This window comes from Leuciscus leuciscus (genome assembly GCF_965113295.1).
Source record: "Leuciscus leuciscus genome assembly, chromosome: 23".
NCBI classification, from domain to species: domain Eukaryota; kingdom Metazoa; phylum Chordata; class Actinopteri; order Cypriniformes; family Leuciscidae; genus Leuciscus; species Leuciscus leuciscus.
The window spans coordinates 17,667,740-17,691,335 of NC_138747.1; the positions used below are offsets into that span (position 1 = coordinate 17,667,740).

General features: G+C 38.2%; 1 protein-coding gene across 4 annotated transcripts in view; it reads right to left on the bottom strand.

Moving 5' to 3' along the window:
• Positions 1-310: 310 nt before the first annotated feature.
• nlgn1 (neuroligin 1) overlaps positions 311-23,596 on the bottom strand; it is a 231,402-nt gene continuing 208,116 nt past the window's right edge. For all 4 annotated transcript variants that reach the window (XM_082156231.1, XM_082156232.1, XM_082156230.1 and 1 more), the window contains 3 exons: positions 8,143-8,355; positions 5,091-5,880; positions 311-4,385 (listed from right to left, as the gene is read on the bottom strand). In XM_082156231.1, coding sequence (XP_082012357.1) covers positions 3,551-4,385; positions 5,091-5,880; positions 8,143-8,355 — 1,838 coding nt within the window. In that variant the 3' untranslated portion in view covers positions 311-3,550. The remainder of the gene's footprint in view (positions 4,386-5,090; positions 5,881-8,142; positions 8,356-23,596) is intronic.

Genomic DNA, 23,596 nt, shown 5'->3' on the forward strand with positions numbered 1-23,596 from the left:
AGTGCGGAGCAACTGTTTTATGAGAATATTACAAAGCAAGTTAGTTGAATTAAAAATGTTTAGAGCAATTTACCTGAATATCAAACACCACACATGGTTTGAATGTAACATTTGAAAGTAACTACCGCCCCCTGGAGTAACGGAGGTATGTTAGCTACCACATTGACCAAATGCTCATGTCTGCAATCACATTTTCAGCATTAGTGAATTAACCCAAGATCTTATATCTGAGTGTTGACTGGCAAAAGTCTGGACATGATACAACCATTTAGGCAAACGAGTGGTAAAGAAAGACCAATGTAAGTTGAGCTTGATAAAATCATTTATTGTGCTCCAGAAGATTAAATCCTATTTAACCAGAAAGAAAGACAAATGACAAATAATCTACATCACAACAACCCTCTGTAGTTCTCAACAGCCATTTTGATCTTCTTTCAAGGTCAGCCAGTAGAAAATAAACACAATGAAATTTGGTTGCTGTTTGTAAGAAAATGGCCCTCAGTCTTGCATTACATTCAGTTACAAGGCTTGTCCTGGCATGTGTGTATATGAACATATGTGCATGTGTGTGAAGAAACATACTGAGCGGTGGATCTTCCCAATTACAGATGAATCCCATCTCTCTCCTTGGTAAATGTGCATGCACAAGATGAATCCGCCGCGCACCCCACCGGTGTACGGTTCATTAAATTGTAATATCGTTCAAAGGAGCTTCCTTTGCAGGGGTACACATGGGCAGGCTGACTTTGCATATGCATACCTGCAGATTTGGATTGGGAGACAGAAAAGTGATGCTCTCTCTGGCCTGTTTGTACTGGTTGTCATGGGTGAAGGCAGAACAGAGAGGATAAGCCCAGAGGAGATTGTGTCCTGAATGGGAACATGTTGTTGGGGACAGAGTGTGTCACAAGTTGGCTGATCAGGAAAAGAGCAGCACGATTCTTTCAATCTTGTTCCCTTCCTTGGCTTCCCTCGTTCTCTGCCTCTAGCTATTCACCAGGGCCCAGGTATTCACTCTGTGTTTTATCCCAATGTTTTCCACACCAACTATTAATTAATTACCTTAATATGTGAAAGGCTGTGCTGCTAGTAAAATGACATCTAATGTATTCGCTTTGGTCATTACTCCATTTCCATCTCCATGTAATTTTGTTGTTTGAAAGCAAACACAGCCAATCAGAACATATTTGATCTTTAATATTCAGCTATGTAGAGCAGTATTTTAAAAGTCAACGTCAAAATGTCCTGTCATGGTCAAGGACATAAACTCTGATTTACAACACACAAAAAGGATAGTTTCTACCGTTTGTCACTTTATTGTGTCGCATCTGGTTAGGACACAGCATTAGCATGGAGTAGGTGACCAAGAGAGTTTGCACAAAAGCAAAGAGGAGGACTTGATCTGGGAGAACCAAATCACCAATCTATTTCTGTTTTTCTATATTTATACGCAACATGCTGAGAAAAAAAAAGAGTAGGAGTTTCCCTTTCACTGATGTTGGAGTTCAATCAAATGTACCATGAGTAAAAAGGATTCACAAGAAATCTAAACTGTCACCACAGGAACTGTCACACTGAAGTGACTAGAAAGGGAACAATGGGTTAGCACCCCAGGCCATTTTAGCATGTAGTATGTAATGTAACAAGGCTCTGAGAAAATGAATCATGAATGTTTATTGATTATCTTTCTCTAGCTAGCTTCAATGGCCTCTTAATATCAGAAGGCCCCGTAACAGACTCTCTCATCAGGTGTCCTGTCTTTAGTCAGGGATTCATTGGCATTGATAATTAGCATATAGCATGTTACGTAACAAGGCTTTGAGAAAAGTAAAATAATCAAGGATGGATAAAACTAGCAATTACTGAGAGATTTACAGGTGAAACTGGCTTTTAGCACAAAGGCTAATGACTTTGAGCACTTATCTCTGGGTAAGAACTGACAAAAGTTTTGCTTTCTTTGCAAGTTTCTCCATTTGTCTTTCTCTTTTCTTTCTTTCTATAGCTAGCTTTAAGCAGTATGATCAAGGGCTTCGTAACATCAGAAGCCCCCCTAATACACTCTTTCATCAGGGGCCCTCCTGTCTCCAGTGAGGGATTCATTCAAGATGATCGTTCAGGGGATTCACAGAAAGTTCTGGATGAGGGGATACCAACGCAAGTCTCCAAGTTGTACAGAATAAATCCCTGCGTCGGTCACTGGTTGTTCAAAGCTGCATGGGGGACTGCCTCATAAAGCACCGAAAATAAAGAAATGAGAATCAAACATTACAAGTAAGAAATTTTCTAAGGTAGGGTGGTTTGACTATTAGCAACTTAAAAAAAATTAAAACAGTGTATTATAACTGAGACCAATGAGCAAATCAAAAAGTACATTAATGTCCCACACATGGGAGCTCAAACAGCAAGTGATTCACCACTATTAAAAAGTTTTACCAACACACATGTACAAAACTAGTCCTTATAACCAGGTTCACTCAAGCTATTTGCAAATGCAATCTAGTTAGCGTATCCCCACCCCTTCCCGTCACCATCTCCAGAACCCACAATGTCCGCCCCCGTCAGCATATTCCAATTCCTCCCGTTAGCCAATCAGAGCAGTATTTCCTTAAACAAATCCAAACGGGGAAGAAAATGATTTTTTTTTTTTTTTTTTAAATAATGACTTAATCAGCAGAACAGCCACCAAGCAGATAAATTGTCATGCGTGTCGTGCTAAAAATATCCAGCCTCCCTTTGAGTCCACCAGTTTCAGTATAGACAGCACTTGTGTGATGAAGCTGTATCTGCCAGGAAGCCAATAAATTCCCCGCTACGCTCTTGAGGCAGATTCCTCAGTATCAGCGCCCCCAGCCAGGGCTTAAAGAGCATGGGTGCTTTGTGTACATATCTAGATATGTAAATAGGTCCTATACAATAAAATTGTTCCCCCAAAAATAAATTGACAAAAAGAATTCAAAGACATTCTGTGAATGTCTCTATTGTGCATATTCTTGAGGATTTCTCATTCTCTCCTTTTTCCCCGTAGTATTCCACATTCTCCACCAGAAGGAGAACGCATGCCTAAATTAGGTAAGCAGCATCTCCCGTCTGCTCTGAAGAGAGTAATCTACAATCCAGCGCCCCGGGAAAACAATATGTTTCCTTTTGTTTACAAAGGCCCTCCCACACGTCATCTCTTCTGTGCTTCCGTCGTTTCCTCTCCGGGTAACCGAATCAAACCATTCCTCAAAGAATCCCAGACTGACAGTTGTTTCCAGGAAATGGCCCTGGTTTTGTCACAATATAAGGGTAAAAAATCATCTCTGTTTGTTTTTCATTACATCAGAAAGGTTTTTTTTTGTCTTTTTTGTTCACGCCTTTAATATAAAATGATAGTTTTGATCTCTAGGAACAAAAGCATTGTTATTTCCTGTTCCTCCGAATACCTGGAGTAAAGATATTCCTCAACTCAGTGCCATCACCTCCGTCCATTGTCACACTCGTACTCCACATCTGCGGGAGTGTATGTGTGTGTGTATGTTCGTGTTTGTGTGTGAGAACGTGTGTGTGGCTATACTCTAGTGGTGGAGTGTGAATGAGGGTGTGGATGGGGCAGGGTGTTATTCTGTCCACTGGAGTAACTGTTGAAGGGGTGTAAGGAGGTGAGGCCTGGCATGCTGTTGGGTATCATAGTTATGGTGTTGGGGGTCATGAGAGGGATGTCGTCCGGTGAACGGCGCATGGCAAGCGTGTAATCGGGCGGGCAGGCAGTTCTCAGGACCACCTCGTGCGGGTGCATAGCCTCCCGGCACTCCCGCTCCAAATCGCTGTGTTTCATTTGTAGAGACATGATCTCCTCTTCTTGCGTATGGGGTAGCTCATTGGCTGTGGTCCTCTGCGGGCTGCAACGCCGGTGGACCTCATGCCTTCGCTTGTCCTTCTTGTAGTAGAGTGCGGCAAAAGCCAAAATGTTGAGGAAGAGCAACGAAGCACCAACGGCAATGGTGACACTTAGTTCGGTGGAGTAGTCCCGTTGGTCCACTAGGAAAGGTTGGTTCTGGTTCTGGTTGTGGCTGTCCTGTGTTTCGGTGGGAAACGGCGTAGGGTAGGGCCTCTTGGTGTTAACTGGGATCTTCTTTGGTGTACGTGGAGTGACCTCGGGTGGAGGCAACTTGGTGGTGGTGGAAATGATCTGGGTGACCTCATTGAGGCTATGGAGATGAGGCACCAGCTCCAGCCATAAGTTGACTTTATTGGCACGGTAATGTTCCTTGACACGGGGCTTCAAGCCAATGTGCAAATATAGTTGGTCCTTTTGGTTGTAACGCATCCAGGCCACCTCCTCAAAGCGATTGGGTTTGGTGTGGATGAACTTGGTGTCCTGTGGAACTGGCTGGTTGGGGTCACTGAAAGGTAAAAGGAAGATTTCAGTACTCCCCACACAAAAGATAATTTCTACAATTCCTCTTTCAGAATTGCACATGGAAATTTACTCCATAAGACAAATATCACACAAACCATTACAGTCAAGTCTTAGGGGAGTGCCTAGAGACCCCTTATATTCTCTCAGTGCTCATTAGGGTTTCCTGACAACGGCACCTGCTTTTAAAATTAACGAGAATATATATGAGAGAAGAAATTACACATTTGCACACAAATTGATTTGTTGTCCTCCCATGAGATGATTATATGTCTAGGCCGCAATGTCATATAAACACTAAACTCACTCTAAGTGATCATCAGCATTACTTTATTCACTGCATTACACCTAAATTGAAGCAAACTAAATTGCTGTTGCGTAAAAAGCAGTTGCATAAATTTAATGTAGCAAAACCTTGGGAATCTTAACAAGTATTTGTGAGTGAGAATGCATTAGCAAACAATTAAGCAATGATTAAACCTTAGGAACCATGTAGCGCTGTTTCCTGGTAACAACAAGGTATTGTACCTTAATAGCAAATTCAGTTCCTGAATTATGAGATGTTTGCGATGGTGGTCTTACAACAAAACAAACTTGCATTCAAAATCACTTCAAAATCCTAATTAATAGCTGTATTGTTGGCTTCAAGGATAATTGATCAGAAATAATGCACTGTTGCCTAGAGACTTACCCAGTCTTGGCAAAGTTGGTCCAGTAGGTCATTACCACTGCACTAAGCATCACATCATTTTTGGAGAAGTTGCAGGGGAAGAGCTCAGTTGGACCAATCATGGGCAGCCCGAAAACATACGGGATCTCATCGCCATGTGCCGCATCAGCCCAGGGTGGGACCTGCTCCGTCTGGCAGTGATGATAGAAGGCATAGAAATAAGTAGGCGAGCCAAAGCTGGAGTGGAGGTCTGCTGTGGCCACAGCTGGTGCCACCCACTGATGATCCGTGAAGAGTGCCAGCAGGCTCTTTCTTCTGGTCTCCGCGTTGTGGCGGTCAGACCAGTCAGTGTACATAAACTTAATGGTCTCACGAAGGATGTCCTTCCCCTCAGGGTAACCATATAAATCATCCACAAAACTTGACACGGCATAGTCAAAATCGTTGGCTTGAACACCGTTCTCATTGTCCACAATGGGTTCCACAAACTTCAACCCCTCGCCTTGGTTGACGCCAAGCATAATGTCGTAGTTGAGGAACTCCCCTTGCTCCATAAGGATCTGAGGGTCATCGGGAATTACATCACCATCAATGACGGGCCCAAAAGCGATGTGGTAGCGGGCAGGCTGGATGTCCTGCTCCAATAGTTCTTTGTAGTGTTTTTTCTGTAGGCACTCTACCATATCCACTGTATCTTTGAGGTTGCACCCCACCTTCTTGGCTAGCATGCGGGCATACTTGGCCGGCTGAAAGCTTACAGCCCAGCTGGACAAGGCTGTGCCACTTTGGGCTATGGCCCTTTGGAAAAGACCTGTACAGGAAAAACAAAACATAATCACAAAGAGAACAATCACTGCACACCACAGGGTCCAAACGTCTGAGACCACTAATGACCACTTGTTTATATCCATTTAAAACAACATTTTTCTTTACAAATTATATTATTGAAAACTTTTAAATAACATTTTACATAGTCAAGAAATAGTTAAGAATTTTAAATGAAACTAAATTAAATATATATATATATATATATATATATATATATATATATTCCTTGTTTTTGTATATATATAAGACAAGGAATATTAAATAAAATAAAAATAATCACTTTATTTTTTATCCTTCTAAATCTTAAACTTAAACATTAAGCTTTAATTTCAGGTTTATATGGAAAAAATTGCAGTTTTTCAATGTGCTCTCAGACTTTTGGACCCCACAGTAGGCTATTTTCACATGATGTGCTCCTCCGAATGCAATCTGGAGCAAATAAACACACAAAAACAACTGTTTTTATGCAAATCTTAAATGGTTTGGGAAAAGAGGCCATGCAAGTCAACATGCTAATGCTGATGAACCTGAATTGTACACAGAGCTGATCAATATTTTATTTTGATGTGTAATTTAAATGGGGAATTGTGACTATTTCAAGAATTTTGATTACAGCGCATTAACAGTAAATAGCTGTTTGAACTCTGTAAACCCCTTTCACCAATAGACATCAAGAATTGACCCATACCATTGAAGAGAAGCAGATATCATGCACAAACGTAAAGACAAAAAAAGCAAGTGAGTGAGCAAGAGAGAAAGTGTGTGCTTGTGAGAAAGACAGATAGAAAGAGCAAGAGAGAGGAAAATTGAGTTACTCTGTTACCATGACAACCCCTGGGATCTCAGTCTTAACAGTGCAGTTATGAGTAAAAACATGTTCTTACTAAAGAAGACAAAAACTATAAAAACACACATGGAAATGAAATGGAGATAAGGGGATGTTTCAGTTCGCAATTCAATGAAACGGTGACAATTTTGGATGAACAGACAAATATATTTGTGAATGGATACACTGCTAAAATTTAAAAAGAAAAGGAAAATATGTGAAATATATAAAAATTATTCAAGATTAAGCAGTGCACGGTTTGCCTCAGGGCAAAGCAATCGCATGGCACACTAAAGTCTCTTCCAAAAGTGTCTCTGGGTTCATTTGAATGATAGTGACAACCTTAAAGCAGGTCTGTGCCAGGAGACCTCTTCACAAAGCAATCTTCCAAGCAGAGAGACTCCAAATGGAATTAATGTATTTACCCTTTTTGTGCCAATGGAAGGTAAATGGTGTATTTGGACAGTGTGCTCATGGCGTGCCTGGTGATTTGTATGGACTCAACTAAATAAAGATGGGAACATGAAACGACCCAGGGAAATATAATTTCCATAAACAAGTGATATCATATATGTATATATATTAATGTGAACATTCTGTATATATAGTCCAGCCCCAGTGATCAGTACCCTGGTAAACCAGAGTTCTCGCGAGAGCACAAGTTGAATTTGCTCAGCGAGTTACTCTGGTGTCGATCAATGGAGCTCATTAAATATGCCCCTCGATCTGAGCTGCACCAATCACATCGGGTTATCTGATATAGGCGGGCCAGAGGCGAGCTAAACAGATGACGACAGCGCTGTGACGTCGAAGTCATCAGTAAACATTGCAAGATGCCTATGGATGAATAGCAGTGGTTTGAAACGGCTTTGGCCGCTACAATGAACGAGTTAGACTTGTTTTTTTCCCAAAAGAGGAACAGAAGACGGCGCTCGAATCGTTCCTTAGCAAGAAGGGTGTTTTTGCTGTTTTGCCGACCAGAAGAGTCTAATCTACCAGTTAGCTCCGCTGGTAGCTAAGCGTATGGGGTTTATTGTTGTGATTGGTCGTAGTGTTATCCAATTGCGTGCTGTGAGATTTTCAAATGCATGCTTGGTGCCGCCCCTCGAGCTGGCCGATTTTCATTGATCGACACCAGACCATTAATCTTTTAGATTTAGGTCTGGATTTCCAGGCTAAGTGATCAGTGTTTTTTTTTTTTTATTATTATTATTTGACCAGTTAATGAAATACTCTAAATAAATAGCTATCGGTTGTCACAGCTTTCTAAATTTTTAAATGAATACACAGATTTTTAAAAAACACATGAAGATGAACTTTAGCCATTTCAACAGACAATACCTTTTATATGAGTACATGACACAAACAGCTTTAGCATGCAGACAAAAATGGTCAAAAGTTAAAACCTCTGAATTGTACCTTTGGTTGAATTGCTCCAACGGTTACCTTCAGAATAATGGGAAAGAGTCAGCAGGTTGACAAATGAGGCCCCTGCCCCAGATCCAAAAACAGTAATGCGTAAAGGGTCACCCCCAAAGAATGCAATGTTTTCACTCGTCCAGCGCAGGGCCTGGATTTGATCAAGAAGTCCATAGTTTCCCTTGGCTGCCTGGTCTCCTGTGCTCAAAAAACCTGCAGAAACAAAAAATAATCGAATCAGTGTATGTATGCATTGCTGTGCAACTCTAAACCCATAAAAGGATAGAAAGCTATTGAAATATTCAAAAGCAAAATGCAGTTGAAAATATGTCAGAGAAATTGACAAATTTCTGAAACGAGGAGAGAAAAAAAACAGCTTTTTTTTAACATCCATGAAATGTTATCACACTTGTTCCGGAGAGCTTATGTAAACAGTTTTTAATAGTTGTTTATTTCTTGTATATCACAGTTGGCTCCTCCTCCGCTGGAAGACAGCTCAGTCAATATTTTTTGGTTGAATGAGAATCATTTTATAGACTATTTTGGGCCTATATAAAATAAAAAAAATAAAAAAAATTTTTTTATATCAAATAAACAGAATTTACGGAGTTCAAGCTCTGTTCCAAAACCTAGAGAACACCCTATGTAGTTTGCATTTTAGTGGACTATAGATATATACCTTTATTTGGTCAAATTCTAAGTCATTACATTTATCCTTTGCAGAGTAGGCAATCCCAAAATGCACATGTGACAAACTCTGAAAAAATCTAAGCTAGAGGATGAAGTAAGATGAATATGGAAGTTAAATAAATGACAAATGTTTTTGAAACAAAAAAGCTTTTTGAATTGCACTACTTGAAAAAGTATGTATTGCATTAACCCTGCTTGCATTTTAATGCATTGTATTTTTAGGGCTTGCATTTTTATGGGCTGAAATTCAACATGGTCATATATTTTAGCTGTGAATATTTCGATTCAAAACATTTCACACATGTTTTCATTATTAAAAATTCAATAATCCATATTCACCTTTCAGATTTCACTTCCAAAATATTCATTCTTTTTAAAAATACAACCTATAGCCTAATATTCGACAGGCAATTTTCGGTCCATTTTATTTTGCCTTACAAATTCGCTTCCACAAATTCAGTGGTTCAAATTCGACAGAAAATTTGACATCCGGGAAGGGCAGGAATATCAGTGGATTGCCGATTGATAATCTCCATAGCTGTTAGTCGACCTCACCAGCAGGGGGTGCGAGCGGCTGTTGACGAAGAAAACTATAGAGCAACGGGTGAGAGACTCATTCATTCATGAAAGCGGATTTACAGAAATGGAGCAAGAGGTAGGTATTTGTGATGATTATCAGGGCAAGTATATATATATATATGGAAAATCTGATAAAGACACAAAGTCTTTACAGCTTTCTCTATCGTGAACGAGATTATGATGTTATTTTCCGATGCTGATGTACAGATAAAACGTTCAATCTGAAGTAGTAGACATATATTTCTCTCGTTTGTTTAGTTTTCTTAACTTTTTCGCTGTGCTGCAGAACTGGGGATTCATTCTCCAGGATTCCCCTGCGGTCAGGACAGTTAATGGACTAATACAGTGATATAAAAGACCAAACTTTCACCTTATTGGGGATGTAAGCTATACTAGATATAGGAACAGGCAAGCGGACTCAGAATATGAACGTAACGCGCAAAGTTTCACGCTAAGCGATTCCCAGTGAAATACTGGCATAAAGTTGTCTTGACACTGGATATTCGATATTCGCACATTTAAGGGACCGTCTCTAAAGTTACATACAACATTGGTACACATTTCTAACTTCAATAGCATTTGAAGGGAATGACTTGCAGTCATAAAAGCAACTGTAAATTGTTCATGTAGGTGTCAGGCATGATCAAACGTGCCACACAAGTGCTGAAAAGTAAAGCCAAATCGTCTCGATCGCCCCCCGGTGGCTGGTCCCAGTATAGCTCATAAAGCCTGCCTCCCCATGAAATCTAATGGACGCGATGGAAACTAAACAATCAAATTACACTTCAAATAATTTTTTTTGCTGTCATTTTAGGTAGTTTTTATCACGCTGATTGAATGTGAATGTGATGTCATGATTGACATCTGTGTGACTGACAGCTTCTCTGAGCGAAGTAGTCACTGAGGCACCAATGGACTTTCTTTTTGATTTTCAGGAGGAGATTGGAGCTTCAACTTTAATTTCTACATGTCCATAACTGTTTTTTAACACAGTAAACTTTGTAGGCTACTAACCGTTTCTGCGGGAGTGAGGGCGGGACCTTGATATCGCGGCTTTGTTCACCACTGCGCAGACTCGGGTCCCGCATTCTCTATTGCGCAGAAGCAGGTCCAAAATCTGCGCAAGATTTCAGTGCCATATTAGGACTTTGGCGGATTCACTTTTCACGAATGGAAGAGAGTGAAGGGGCGTCGTCCATCTTTTTTACAGTCAATGGGCATGATGCACACTTTTTAGATAGTTGATATTAAAATAAATATGAGATAATGCGGTAAGGCCCACAGAAAAAATAGCAATATTTACACATGATTTGTCAGTTTATTTGATTAAATATAAAAAAATCTACTGATATTCCTGCTGTTCCCAGATGTCTCAAATGTTGAATTTTTTTGTCGAATTTGAACCACTGAAGCGAATTTGTGAAGCGAAATAAAATGGACCGAAAATTGTCTGTCGATTATTATAGGATGTAATTTTAAACAGAATGAATTATTGGATTTTTAATAATGAAAACGTGCGTGAAATGTGTTGAAATGAAATATTCACATAAAAAAAAAAAAAAAAAAAAAAAAAAAAAAATCAACCATGTTGAATTTCAGCCCATAAAAATACAAGACCTAAAAATACAATGCATTAAAATGCAAGCAGGGTTAATGCAATGCATATTTTTTCAAGTAGTGCAATTCAACAAACTTTTTGGTTTCAAAAACATTTGTCATTATTTTACTTCCATAGATGAATGGCAATTATAAACCCATTCAAACTAAAACAAGATAAAAAAAAAAAAAAAAAAAAAAGTTCAATCTGATTAGAAGTGCAGTATTTTACCCAATACTCCTGTATGCTATTATTATAGTTCATTGTTATGTTAGCTTAGCAACATGCTAACAGCAAACTCCACTGAACTCAGTGGTGAGTAGACACTCATGTGTGCTTCGTGTGAGGATTGCTATTTGAATGACATACAGAGTACATTGCAACATGAAAAACCTTTCCAAATCAAGTCATCTGCAAGGTTTTGTTTCAGTTAGGATGCTGCCTTAGAGGGTAGTTGCCTATGTAGGCACTAGACAACAAGGCAACTCACTATGTTTATTATTATTGTACCGTATGTTAGCTGTGTAGTTAAGTATAAACTAAATTAATCAACATTACACTGCTGTGGTTTCACATTAACCCTGCTTGTATTTTTTTATATATTTCTTTAAAAAGTTTGCTATGGTTTGATCTTCCTAGGTTTGGTCAGCGAGTGGAACCGCAGCTCTCTTGGGTCACTTGAAAATACAACTGTTGTTTTACCCCTTGACTTCCACTTAAGTGCATTCAAATTAAAATAGTTTGTAGCAATATATTACAAATGTCAGCGAAAAAATTTTGATTACACAGAACTAACCCAGTGGTGCGTTTTAATGGAAAACTAGTCACTAACTACTTCACTACAGTAGCTTATCCTGGGAATATATGTACATCCTGAGGGTGCTTGTGGAAAACTGATTGTGTGTATGTTCAGTGAATAGACGACTGTTTGAGTCTTGTAATTGCCCTCGCAGTCCCAGAACACATGAAAAATAATAAAGCCACACAACAAGTGTTCTACAGAAAGCTCATTTACAGTCGCAGACGACTAGAAACAAAACAGTCCGAAAAGCGCACACACGTACACACACACACACACACACACACACACACACACACACACACACACACACACACACACACACACACACACACACACACACACACACACACACACACACACACACACACACACACACACACACACACACACACACACACAAATCCATCTGACCCTTCCTCAGCTACCTTCCTTTTGTTAATTGAGTTCTTTATTGGATTTAATTAATCTAGTTGTGTTGCTACATCAAGAAGTTGATCTCCTGGAAGTGGCCGTCGAATACAAGCACACATTTAATTGATTCCATTTAGCCAAGGCAGTGTGCAGAGCAAATCAAAAAGACCAGGCACAGGCTCGAAAATGATTAGCAATCAAATGGCAGGCTGTCAGGTGCTCATGCCTGCGGCGCAGAGCCGTGAGCACATTTGGCTGCTAACACAGGCAGGCGGCGGCCTGCTTTCCATCCTCATACATGCAGAGAGGTGCAATCCAATCACGGGGAACAAAAGGGCCTCCCTCGGCTCGGACAGTGAATAGCCAGGGCTTGTGAATGGACGTGTATTTGGTACAATGTGGAGAAAACAGATTCACAACAATGCGCTTTAATGAGACCGGCAATAATCATGGATTTTTATCACCGTAGTCAACGAGAGGATTGCTCTGGATTTGCTGTATAAGCGTTATTGGCTCATTTCAATGAGATTCAGGGTCAGTGGAACACTGTCCATGGCACCTTCCCAGCTAACAAAAATATGTTCTAAGAACGTTTTGCTAACGTTCCCATTAAGTTATGACGTTCCCATTAACATTATTTTCCGAATGTTCTCTGAATGTCCAAAACATCACTAAAAAAACATTAACATTAACATCAACACACACACATATATATATATATATATATATATACATATACATATATATATATATATATATACATATATATATATATATATATATATATATATATATATATATATATATATATATATATATATATATATATATATATATATCTTAGTGATTGCTATCAGGATGGGAAGAGACTTTCAACCAGCAAAACAAAAAAATCAAATGCCCTGCCTTTAATTATTGGAAAAACGTTTATTCATAACTTTAAGATAACCTTGCCACAATGTTAGCTAAAGTTCTGAGAACGTTTCTGCTAGCAGGATTGGGAAATACAACAATATTACTAGGAATGCACAATACTCTTGGTTATTTAAGATTGAAAGCAGATTGTAAATGATTTGGGAAAAAATCTAATTTTATATAAATTGGATAGAATATCCAATGGAGCATGGAATATATCATCCATCCTCTCAAAATACAAAGTTCTGATGACTTCACAGTTCCTTCCTCAGATGATCATAAAATTTAAACAGCAAAAGTGAAGCACAACTCACTTAATAAAAAGTGAAAAAAAAAATTTAAGCTATTCCTGTATAACAAGTATAACAACACTCAAATACAGTGTTAAACCTTGGATGTTGTTGGTCTATGATAACCACCCTCTCATAGATATGCTAATAGGGTGTAATCCACTCCGTCTCATAACAGAAATCAGGAAATTTAAATACTGTAAAGTAACATCTTTAAAACATCAAAAAAGTGAAAGAGGGTCATTTTGCAAAGTTTTCAAACACATCAATGTGTGTATTACAAGAACCTGAAGCCCTATAGTGCAAGCTATATTGGGAATGGTCCAAAAAGATAAATAAAAATGGAATCAGAATGCTATCGCTTTGCCCACAAAGTGGAATCAGAACTATAGATGAAAAAGCAACAGAGCGGCTTAGTTCCAAGTGCCATGTACTTAAATTAATTCCTTTTGGAACCCTAGCAGAAGGTTTGAGATGTTAAATTAATCTCGGTTTTGACTTGAGAAGGCCAGAAAAGGTAAAAGAGAACAAGATCAACGAAATAAAAGAAGGAAAACTGGATCCCCCAAAGCAATGCGAGAAGTGACAAAAAAAGAAAAAGGCATTACTGTACATTCCTTTCAGGGTTAGAAATAAAGAGAGGCTGCAGCAATAGGATCAGTCCCAGAGATGTTGCATTATCAGAACATTTGCCAGTTCGGTCTCTCTCCAAAAAAAAAGAAATGTCGCAGCCAGACCGATGGCGCTTTATTTGTCTGTTCTGTCTCTACTCACCCGGCTGTGAGACAAATTGGCCCTCCTGTTGTATTTGTGTCCCTAAAAATATTTACAGTGTGACAACACCTTCGTACTTTCCCTTCCTATCACAGAATTATCATCCATTTCAAGGACTTCAAGACTAAAAGCAGATGCCATCTGCTCCCATACCACGGGCTGGCACCTGAGAACGCAAGTTTCAAAACTGCAAGAGGCGATGAAATGAACTGCCAGAAGTTGATTTGAAAAGGTTACAGTCACTAAAATGATGGCAAGACCACTGCCTCAAGTGGTAATTAGCTGTACTGCATGCTGATAATTAAGAAGTAATGTACAGTGACCACAGATGGTATGAATTACAGGCTCTGAGCATTGTCTCTGTCAAAGGAGATTAATACACTAAAGGTTGGCACAGGCTAACAACAGTAACCACTCCAGGATCCCGACTGAATTTGACTTGACAGACCTATTCCCGTCTTCATTGCTTTGATATGCAGAATCCGAAACCTGAAAACCGCTGCTCCAGGCGAAATACACAGAATTTTATTCAAACGTTTATTTATTTTTTCATAGGGATATTACATTAAAGTAACCCACTTTCTTCTAGAAAAAAAATCCATCTCCTTTTATTTTCCTCCTCTCCAAGGAGGATGAGTTTGAGTAAACGAAATTACTTCTATAGGTAAGGCCCACTGTTAGCTGACTTGGATGAACATACTGAAATTTCAGTTCAATAAACATTTTAGTCACAAAATGTAGCGTAACATCACGTAACACATTGTAAAAGAATAAAAAGTATAATGAATCATAACATAACAAACCAACATATAACATGACATGACATACCTCAGACATATTAATGCAATTAAGATGTCGCAAAGTATCATAAAATGTAAATTCACATACTATTATACAACACAACTCAGACATAAACTAGCTGTAGCACAGATGCAGTAAATAAACGAATATAAAGTAACATAACCCAGAAGTAACATAATCCAGTAGCACATAATACAACACATAACGTAACATGACGTAACAACGTAACATAATGTAACGTAACGTAACATAACATAACATAACATAACATAACATAACATAACATAACATAACATAACATAACATAACATAACATAACATAAGGTAATGGAACATAACATGACATGACACATAACATAACATTGTAACATAACATAACATAACATAACATAACATAACATAACATAACATAACATAACATAACATAACATAACATAACATAAGGTAATGGAACATAACATGACATGACACATAACATAACATTGTAACATAACAACATAACATAACATAACATAACATAACATAACATAACATAACATAACATAACATAACATAACATAACATAACATAACAAAACTCAAACATAATCTATACATAATGTAATCAAGATAAAGTAACTACATAAACCACATCAAGTAACGTACAGTAAACATAACATAATAAAACATGACAAAAACAAACAGAACTCAGACATAACATAAGAAAGATGTTGCACTTAATATAAAATAATTTGGTTGCACTTTATTTTACAGTACATACACTTTCAATGTACTTACACTGTACTTCCCAAGAAAGTACTGAATAATATAAGGTAACTACATGGGTTAAGATTAGGTTTAGGATTAGGGGTATATTCAGGACTGGTACCTAGTTATTACGCAGTTATTGTAATTACTACAATAAGAATACAGTATGTATACAGTATGTGAAACAGGACTGTAAAATAAAGTGCTACCAATAATTCAGACATAGCACGTAACATAACATGACGTAACATTCGTTGGCATGTAGAGCCTATGGTCTGATGTGGGAGTGCCGTTTAAGGGTTCAGTAGTGTGCTAATTACATTAGGTGCTTGCTGAGTAGCATGGGGAGCTTAATGAAGGCTAATGTAAATACTTGCACTTCACTTATTCCACCTCGCTAACTTTGCTTAAGGGATGCACAGCATCTTCTGACAGGGCCAAACAACTGTTGTGAATTTCCAGCCAACACCACAAACCGCACCAACCTGCAGTCTGTATGGATTGAGTTGTTATTTTATGTAGACAAGTGAATGGAATTTAAAGGCTAAATAAAATATGGCTTTGAATAAACATGAAACCTCATAAATTACACATTTTCAAAATAAAACCTTTACAAGGTAAGAAAAAAAAAAAACCCCTCTGTGGAACAAGTTCAGGTTTTGAAGGGATTAAACAGCCCCCATGCATCCAGCAAGGATGAAAATACACATTTGGGGACTTTTTAATCAGGTTTTTAAAAGTATCAGGTACTATTATGAGCCACTGTTGGTCGCCAGGTGCTTAAAGTCCCCCTGTAGCTAATAATTGTAATAAGGGATATATAATAAGGGATAATTGTATCCCTTCAAACTCATCTTTGATCACCAAAATTACATTTGTAAATATTTTTTCCTTGAAGAAAAAAAAATTCTGCATGCCTTAATAAAATAGCTTGAATGTAACTCTACACCCTTGCCTCATTTAGTATACGTGGTTCTATGAATAAGCAAATTACTAAATTAATGATGCATTTGTACAGGGTTCATCTTAAAGCATATTAAAAACACCACATAGACATATAAACAACATTAAAAGCTAGATTTTCAAGCAGTTTTGAAGACCTTGCTATTGTGGACACCTTTCTCAAGAGCTTGTTTGAGTTAAATTATAGAAGAAAAGAGTTTAATGACAGTACCACAATCACACAACACGTTATTCAACTGTTACATTATCTGTCAAGCCAGTTTTTACCCTTTTCGGTAATTGGAACGCTTTGATGAGGTTTTATTTGTGACGTGTTTTTGCACATTTAATCTCTGACCAGTCTCCGCAGCAAGAAACTAGTTGAAATTCGAGCAGGTTTTTATTAGCACTGAAGATGATGCTAATGATAATTGTTGAAAATGATGTATAATTACAACGTACCATGTTTCTTAAAGGTCCATAAATGTAAATTTTGAAGCAATAATTCCTGTATGCTATTATTTTCATGTATTGATTATTGTGTGGACAAAAGACACTTCAGAGATTCTCCTTTTGTGTTCCTCTGAAAATTTTTTAAAATAAATAACAACAGCATGCAAATGTGAGTAAATAATGACAGAGTTTTCATTTGCTTTAATATAATCCATTTGTATAGTAGTTATTTTGAATCTGAATGTCATTCATATGCCTCACAGGTGGCAAAACAAAATAGCTCTGTGTACGTATTGCAGAGCACAATCTCTAAGTTCAAACATCAACAGGATGCAATAATTGTTCTTAAAATACTGCCATGCAACATACATGAAAGCCCCAAAATGCAGCACGGCTTTCTTTGAAATGTGCTTCTTGGTAGTTGCATTGCTTCAAAACCTGATCTGAATTGTTAACCAGCTCCCTTTCCATAGAAAAGAACAACATTTGCATACAGATAACAGCCTTCTGCGGGTTTAACACACACACATACACACACTCCTAGCAGGATGGGGAAAGTGAGTGAGTGCGAGCGGGAGAATAAAACCTTTTCATAAGAAGTGAGAGTCTAAAGATAGCCCTCCATCTTTTTTCCTTCTTGCTCCTCTCCAGTGCACATCCTGGAAATATTCCTCTCCTCTGACATGTGTGAGAGCAAGAGAGTGCAGTTGAGTGCTGTCTTCCAGGTGGAAAGCACTCTTATCTAACAGAGTACATCCAGATATTTTTTTATTAAGATTATTTCTCTTTATGTCGATAATTATTAAAAGCCTCCCCTATTCAGCGATAGAGACATATGGGTGTTTCTTCAACTTCTGGAGTTGTAAACTCTTTGAAAGACTTTCCAAACTGAGTAGTTCATGTAATTTCTCTACTATCAGTATCCAAAAGTGCATGAATTCCAAGATAACAGAGTCTGTGGAAACAAAGGTAAAATTCATAAAAGGCATTTAAAAAGTAGCAAAAATATATGATGAAAGCACGAAAAAAAGTGGTAACACTATTTTGATGGTCCCTTTTGAAGATTCTGTTGACTTTAAATAGCCTAACTTCGCAACTACATGTCAACTAGCTCTCATCACTAACTCTTTATTGTGATGGTCCTTCAACAGACATTCTACTGACTATAAGTAACTTTGCACCTGTCAACTTATTCTAACCCTATCAGCAGGGCCGGCCCGAGGCATAAGCGAACTAAGCGGCTGCTTGGGGCCCCCTCGCCCAATTGAGTTTTTTTTTAACTTAAACAAGTGACATAAATGAATGAAAGGATTAATAATTCAAGACAAGAAAATTCTGATTTCATGATCAATATACCTGCCTACAACTGCTGCTGAGTCTGCCAGTGTTTGATGCGCATAACCTCGCGTGCATAGACAATTTGTGCGCAAAATCACGGTAATGTTAAGCCATATCACAAAAATTTGATTTGATCAATGATTTATCCTTTAAATGTAATGATATTCAGAACAGAACAAGAATAAAAAAATAACTATAAACAAGCCAAAACGAAATAATTTAAAGCGAAAGTGAAAGTAAGCAGCGTTGGGCTCACGTATCTCTCTCATTAGAATCAAAATGTTTCAACGTTCGCGATGGATTTGGATGGTAAACTATTCTTTATCATAGGCTTTGTACTTCACTCACGTTCCAATATCGACGGAAAAAATCATCCTGTTCACACGCGCAAAAATGTGCTTGGAAACATCACAGTGGAAGATTACAAAGCTGGAATATGTTTGTGTGTGTGTGTGTGTGAGTCGCGGGCGCGATCGAACAGTGGAAACATAAAAAAACATACTCCGTCATGGTCATACAAGACATCATTCAAACTGCAAAGTGTTGCAAAACGTTGGAGGATATTTTGCAAATAATTTTTTTAGTATGTTTTGTGACAGTTTGTTTTCAGAAGTTTCCAAGAGTTAGTAAAAGAGTAAAGAAAAAGTTAAAACTTTTTTAAGTATCTATTTTTTATTAAGTATTTATTTTGTATTAATACATAACCTCATTGTATTAATTTATAATGTAACATTATAGCGTGACATTGTGTCAATAATCGTCAAGCACAGGTGACTCTGTGTGGTGGGAGGGGGCCCCCAAATCAAATTCTGCTTAGGGCCCCCAAAAGGCTCGGGCCGGCACTGCCTACCAGTCTACTAATACTCTACTAACACTCTAATGAGAGCTAGTAGACATGTAAGGTGCAACATTACTTGTTGTCAAAAGAATGTGTTAAAGGGACCATCAAAATATAGAGAAAGTTTTTATGTGATCTTCGCCTTTCAAAACAAAAGTTGAAATCTGTTAGTTTTAATAAAAAATCTACCCCAGTGGCCGTAGCAGAAGAAACACCCATACATGACCTCAGAATCCTGCATGGAACCTGGAGGCAAGGTCTCACTAATGAGCCCAGACGAAGAAGGGGATGATGTGGAGACGAGTCCCATAGCCCACTCCCTCCCGTAACAAACGCACAGCTTTGAAAATGTCATCTCACTTCTGCAGTGGTGACCGTGCCGTCTGCAGTCAAAGCGGCTCACCGCTGAGCCAAACACCATGTGTTTAAAAAAACTGCATTTGTGACGATCTTTGTCTGTCAACACAACATATCAGCTCACTTCAGGAAAAAAAAAAAGGCAGTTACTTAGAGGTTGGAGAAATGTGTTCCAATAAGTTGTGTAGCGGCAATCAAGCAGGAGTTGGAGTCTGACTCGCATCTAGGGTCCAAAATTGACACTGAGCAAACAAAACCAAGAATAAATGGGCTTTTCCAAGTTTCTTTTTTCCATTTTAGACACGGAATAAACAAGTAAAAGGAAGAAAATCATGATGCCTCTTAACGTTTTTGCAGTTATGGGTGCTGTTTAACCGAGGCACAGAGGATACTCTGGACCGAGGGAGACGGACTAGATACTAGCCTGTGATTTTTGTCTCACTCAAACCACTGCCTGCTGTTGCTTCTGATTGCTTTTAGAGAGAAAAGCTGCCCATGACTGCCCAAACCAACTGTTTTCTTCGTAAAAATAGCATATTAGCGAAAAAGAGCTGGAAAACAATCCAGTGCGTATATGTATTTGCTCTCTTTACAACGTGTGTTCACAGCGGTGAGCAATCACAGACATGTTTGTTGATTTCTTGAACGCAATGGCACTCAACCACATTGTGTTTGAGTTAGAATCCAGTTACAATTTTTTGTCTAGTGCTGAGTTCTGCACGCGCGCAAATCCTCTCTAACAAACTGTAAACATGTAAATAAGAGATTCATTGTGTAGCCAGCTTCAATAATTAATATAAAGGAACTTTGTGAGATCTCGATGAATGAGAGACAGATTTTTAGAGATTGTAAAGAGAGCGCTATTTGCACGCTGTCTAGGCGACATGATAATTAATATAATATATTCCGAATTTGAATACAATTTTGGTTTCCATGCTTGACAAGCAGCCACACACTTTAAAACATAGGCCCACCCATGCAGGATTCACTCTCGAAATTGCGATGACTGACAGTGATAACCACATAGCAAAGGACGAGACAAATACCCTCACTCGTTTCAGAAGCACCCTCAACAGTGGTTTGTGAACGTACAGACGTTTTACTAACAAATAATTTGTTTGGAGCGTTTATGCTGGGACGTGTAGGTAGTTGCAATCTTGTCTTGAAAATATTTCATGGAAATCTATAACATTGGAGATTAATGCATCCTCTTTGAGCCCAAGGTTTGTGAAAGTACAGAACGTGCATCCTCTCTGAGCCCAAGGTTTGTGAACGTACAGACGTTTTAATAACAAATCATTTGTTTGGAGCGTTTATGCTGGGACGTGTAGGTTGTTGCAATCTTGTCTTGAAAATATTTCATGGAAATCTATAACATTGGAGATTAATGCATCCTCTCTGAGCCCAAAAATTAATAAAATAAAATAAAATGAACAAAATGGGAGTTCATGTAACATAATGTGGACGACTTTGTCACCTTGAGCCATTAAACATAGCTTGGATACTGAGAACATCTCCATAAATATATTTTGTAATTACAAACAATCAGAAATGTTTAGTTTTGAGTCAAAAAAACCGAAGCATTCATACTCAGATTAGGATCTGGGTGTCCTAAGGGACGTGTTTTAGCACCCAAATCTCCTCTGCTCACTTATAGCAGTAACCTCAACATGTTTTTGATCTTATTATGTTGACTTGATCATCTTGCCAGACTGCAGTGAAACCAAACAAAACCAGCTTTGATCTCAGACTACACTACTATCTTTCATAATAATGGGACAGTCAGCCACAAAACTATGCCTGCATCCTCAAGTTTACAGTCTCTGCAGAACCAGACTGTGGGGAAGGCTCTGAAATGCCTTTGGAGACGGCTTATGGTAGAGAAATGAACCATCAATGCCAATTGCACGCTCCCTCAAATCTTACGACATCTGTGGCATTGTGCTGTGTGATAAAACTGCACATTTTAGAGTGGCCTTTTATTGTGGCCAGCCTAAGGCACACCTGTGCAATAATCATGCTGTCTAATCAGCATCCTGATATGCCACACCTGTGAGGTGGATTGATTATCTCGGCAAAGGAGAAGTGCTCACTAACACAGATTTAGACAGATTTGTGAACACTATTTGAGAGAAATAGGCCTTTTGTGTACATAGAAAAAGTCTTAGATCTTTGAGTTCAGCTCATGAAAAATGGGGGCAAAAACAAAAGTGTTGCGTTTATAATTTTGTTCAGTGTATATAGTATGCAAAAAACAATATGCCAAAAGAGTAGTTTGTCCGAATACATAGTGTTCAAAAACAGTAGGCGAAAAGTCCTTGGATGAACAACTACTTCCGCTGAGATTCTGAAGTGCGCATTCGATGGACACTTTACTATCCCACGAGGAGATTTATGAATGGAAGTGAATGTCATATGACAGTAACAAAATGGCAGATGTAGTATGTCCGAAATTGACTCATACTACCCATATTCATTTAATATGGAGCATACTTTTTAACGGTCGCAAAGTAAATTCAAATTCAAACGAAGTACCTACTCAGTACGCGATTTCAGACGCAGCGAAAGTTTAGCGTCAAGTGACTGCAGAATGCTATGGTTGACCAATCAGAATCAAGTATCAAGTATTCCAGGCAATCTTCGCAACTCCTGTTAATAGTTTAAAAACTACACATTTTTGCACTTAAGGGATTAAATCAGACATAGATTATTAAACTAGAGGATTGCATCAGCGTTAAAAACAAAAACAAAAAACTAACCAGCCTAGATATGTCAGCAGACCAGAACGATGATCCCTGGTTATTTGTACACACAACCATGCAGGACATGCCAGAACTCCAGACATCATCCCCCACAGTTTGGCAAAGCGGCGTTTGTGGAGAGACTCCTGTCTGTCAGTTCTGTCAGATGCTTTTGGTGAAAGAGCAGAAAAACATGAGATGAGGTGTCAGAGAGGGCATGCAAGACGTTAAGGGAACAGTATTGAATGCTATCTCAGGGGGCACAGCGGTTAACCATGTTTGACAGCTGCAGCGGCTCAAGCCTGTACCTGAGTCGCTCCAGCCAATCAGAACTCTCTTGGCCGTGCCTGAACCTGCGGCCAGTGAAGCGCCGAAAAAGAGTGCAAGTGCATTCTGACACCCTCCCAGATTAAATGTCACGGAGTGTCACTGGGTCCTAATGCCCCACAGTCCTTCACTCATGAGTTGGATATGACTATCGACCCATCACTGCTGTGCCACAGACGCCTCCTGATTATCTTTGTCTTTTTGCCCTCCTGTCTCAGGACTGTCCTCTATAGAGAATGTATTTTATACCCCCCCAAAAATGCAACAATTAAAAAAATAAAAATAAAATAAAAACTAGTACCAAGTTCTTAGGTCTTTGTAAAAATGTTTTGCCTTTTTCAAGAAAAGTTTCATTTAATTAGAAATTCTAAAAATGTCATGTTGTGTAACCATCAAGTATAAAGTAATAACATATTTTCTATTATATACAGTTTAAAAAAAAAAAAAAAAAAATTGAGATAAAAAGTTTTTATTTTATTTTAATATTAAATTATAAAATCATGGAAATCATTAAGTAACTAAAACTAACCTTGCTTTAACATAAAAAGGTCAAATAATTTTTTAGAGACTTGTTGACATTGACACACTCTTTTCTCAGACATAAAATAACCTAGTTTAAAACACATTTAAAAAAAAATGTTAACTGTTTTCTTATTTTAATATTAAATGACAAAACCATGAAAATCAAGAACTAACCTTGCATTATCAAAAAAAGGTCAAATTATCAAATATTTTAAGAGACATGACCTTGAGACACTCTTTACTCCGGCTTAAGAGAAAGAAAATAAATCATAAAAACATGCTCATCAAAGAAGTGTATTCAAGTCATTGTATGTAAGAATTGCATTTTTAA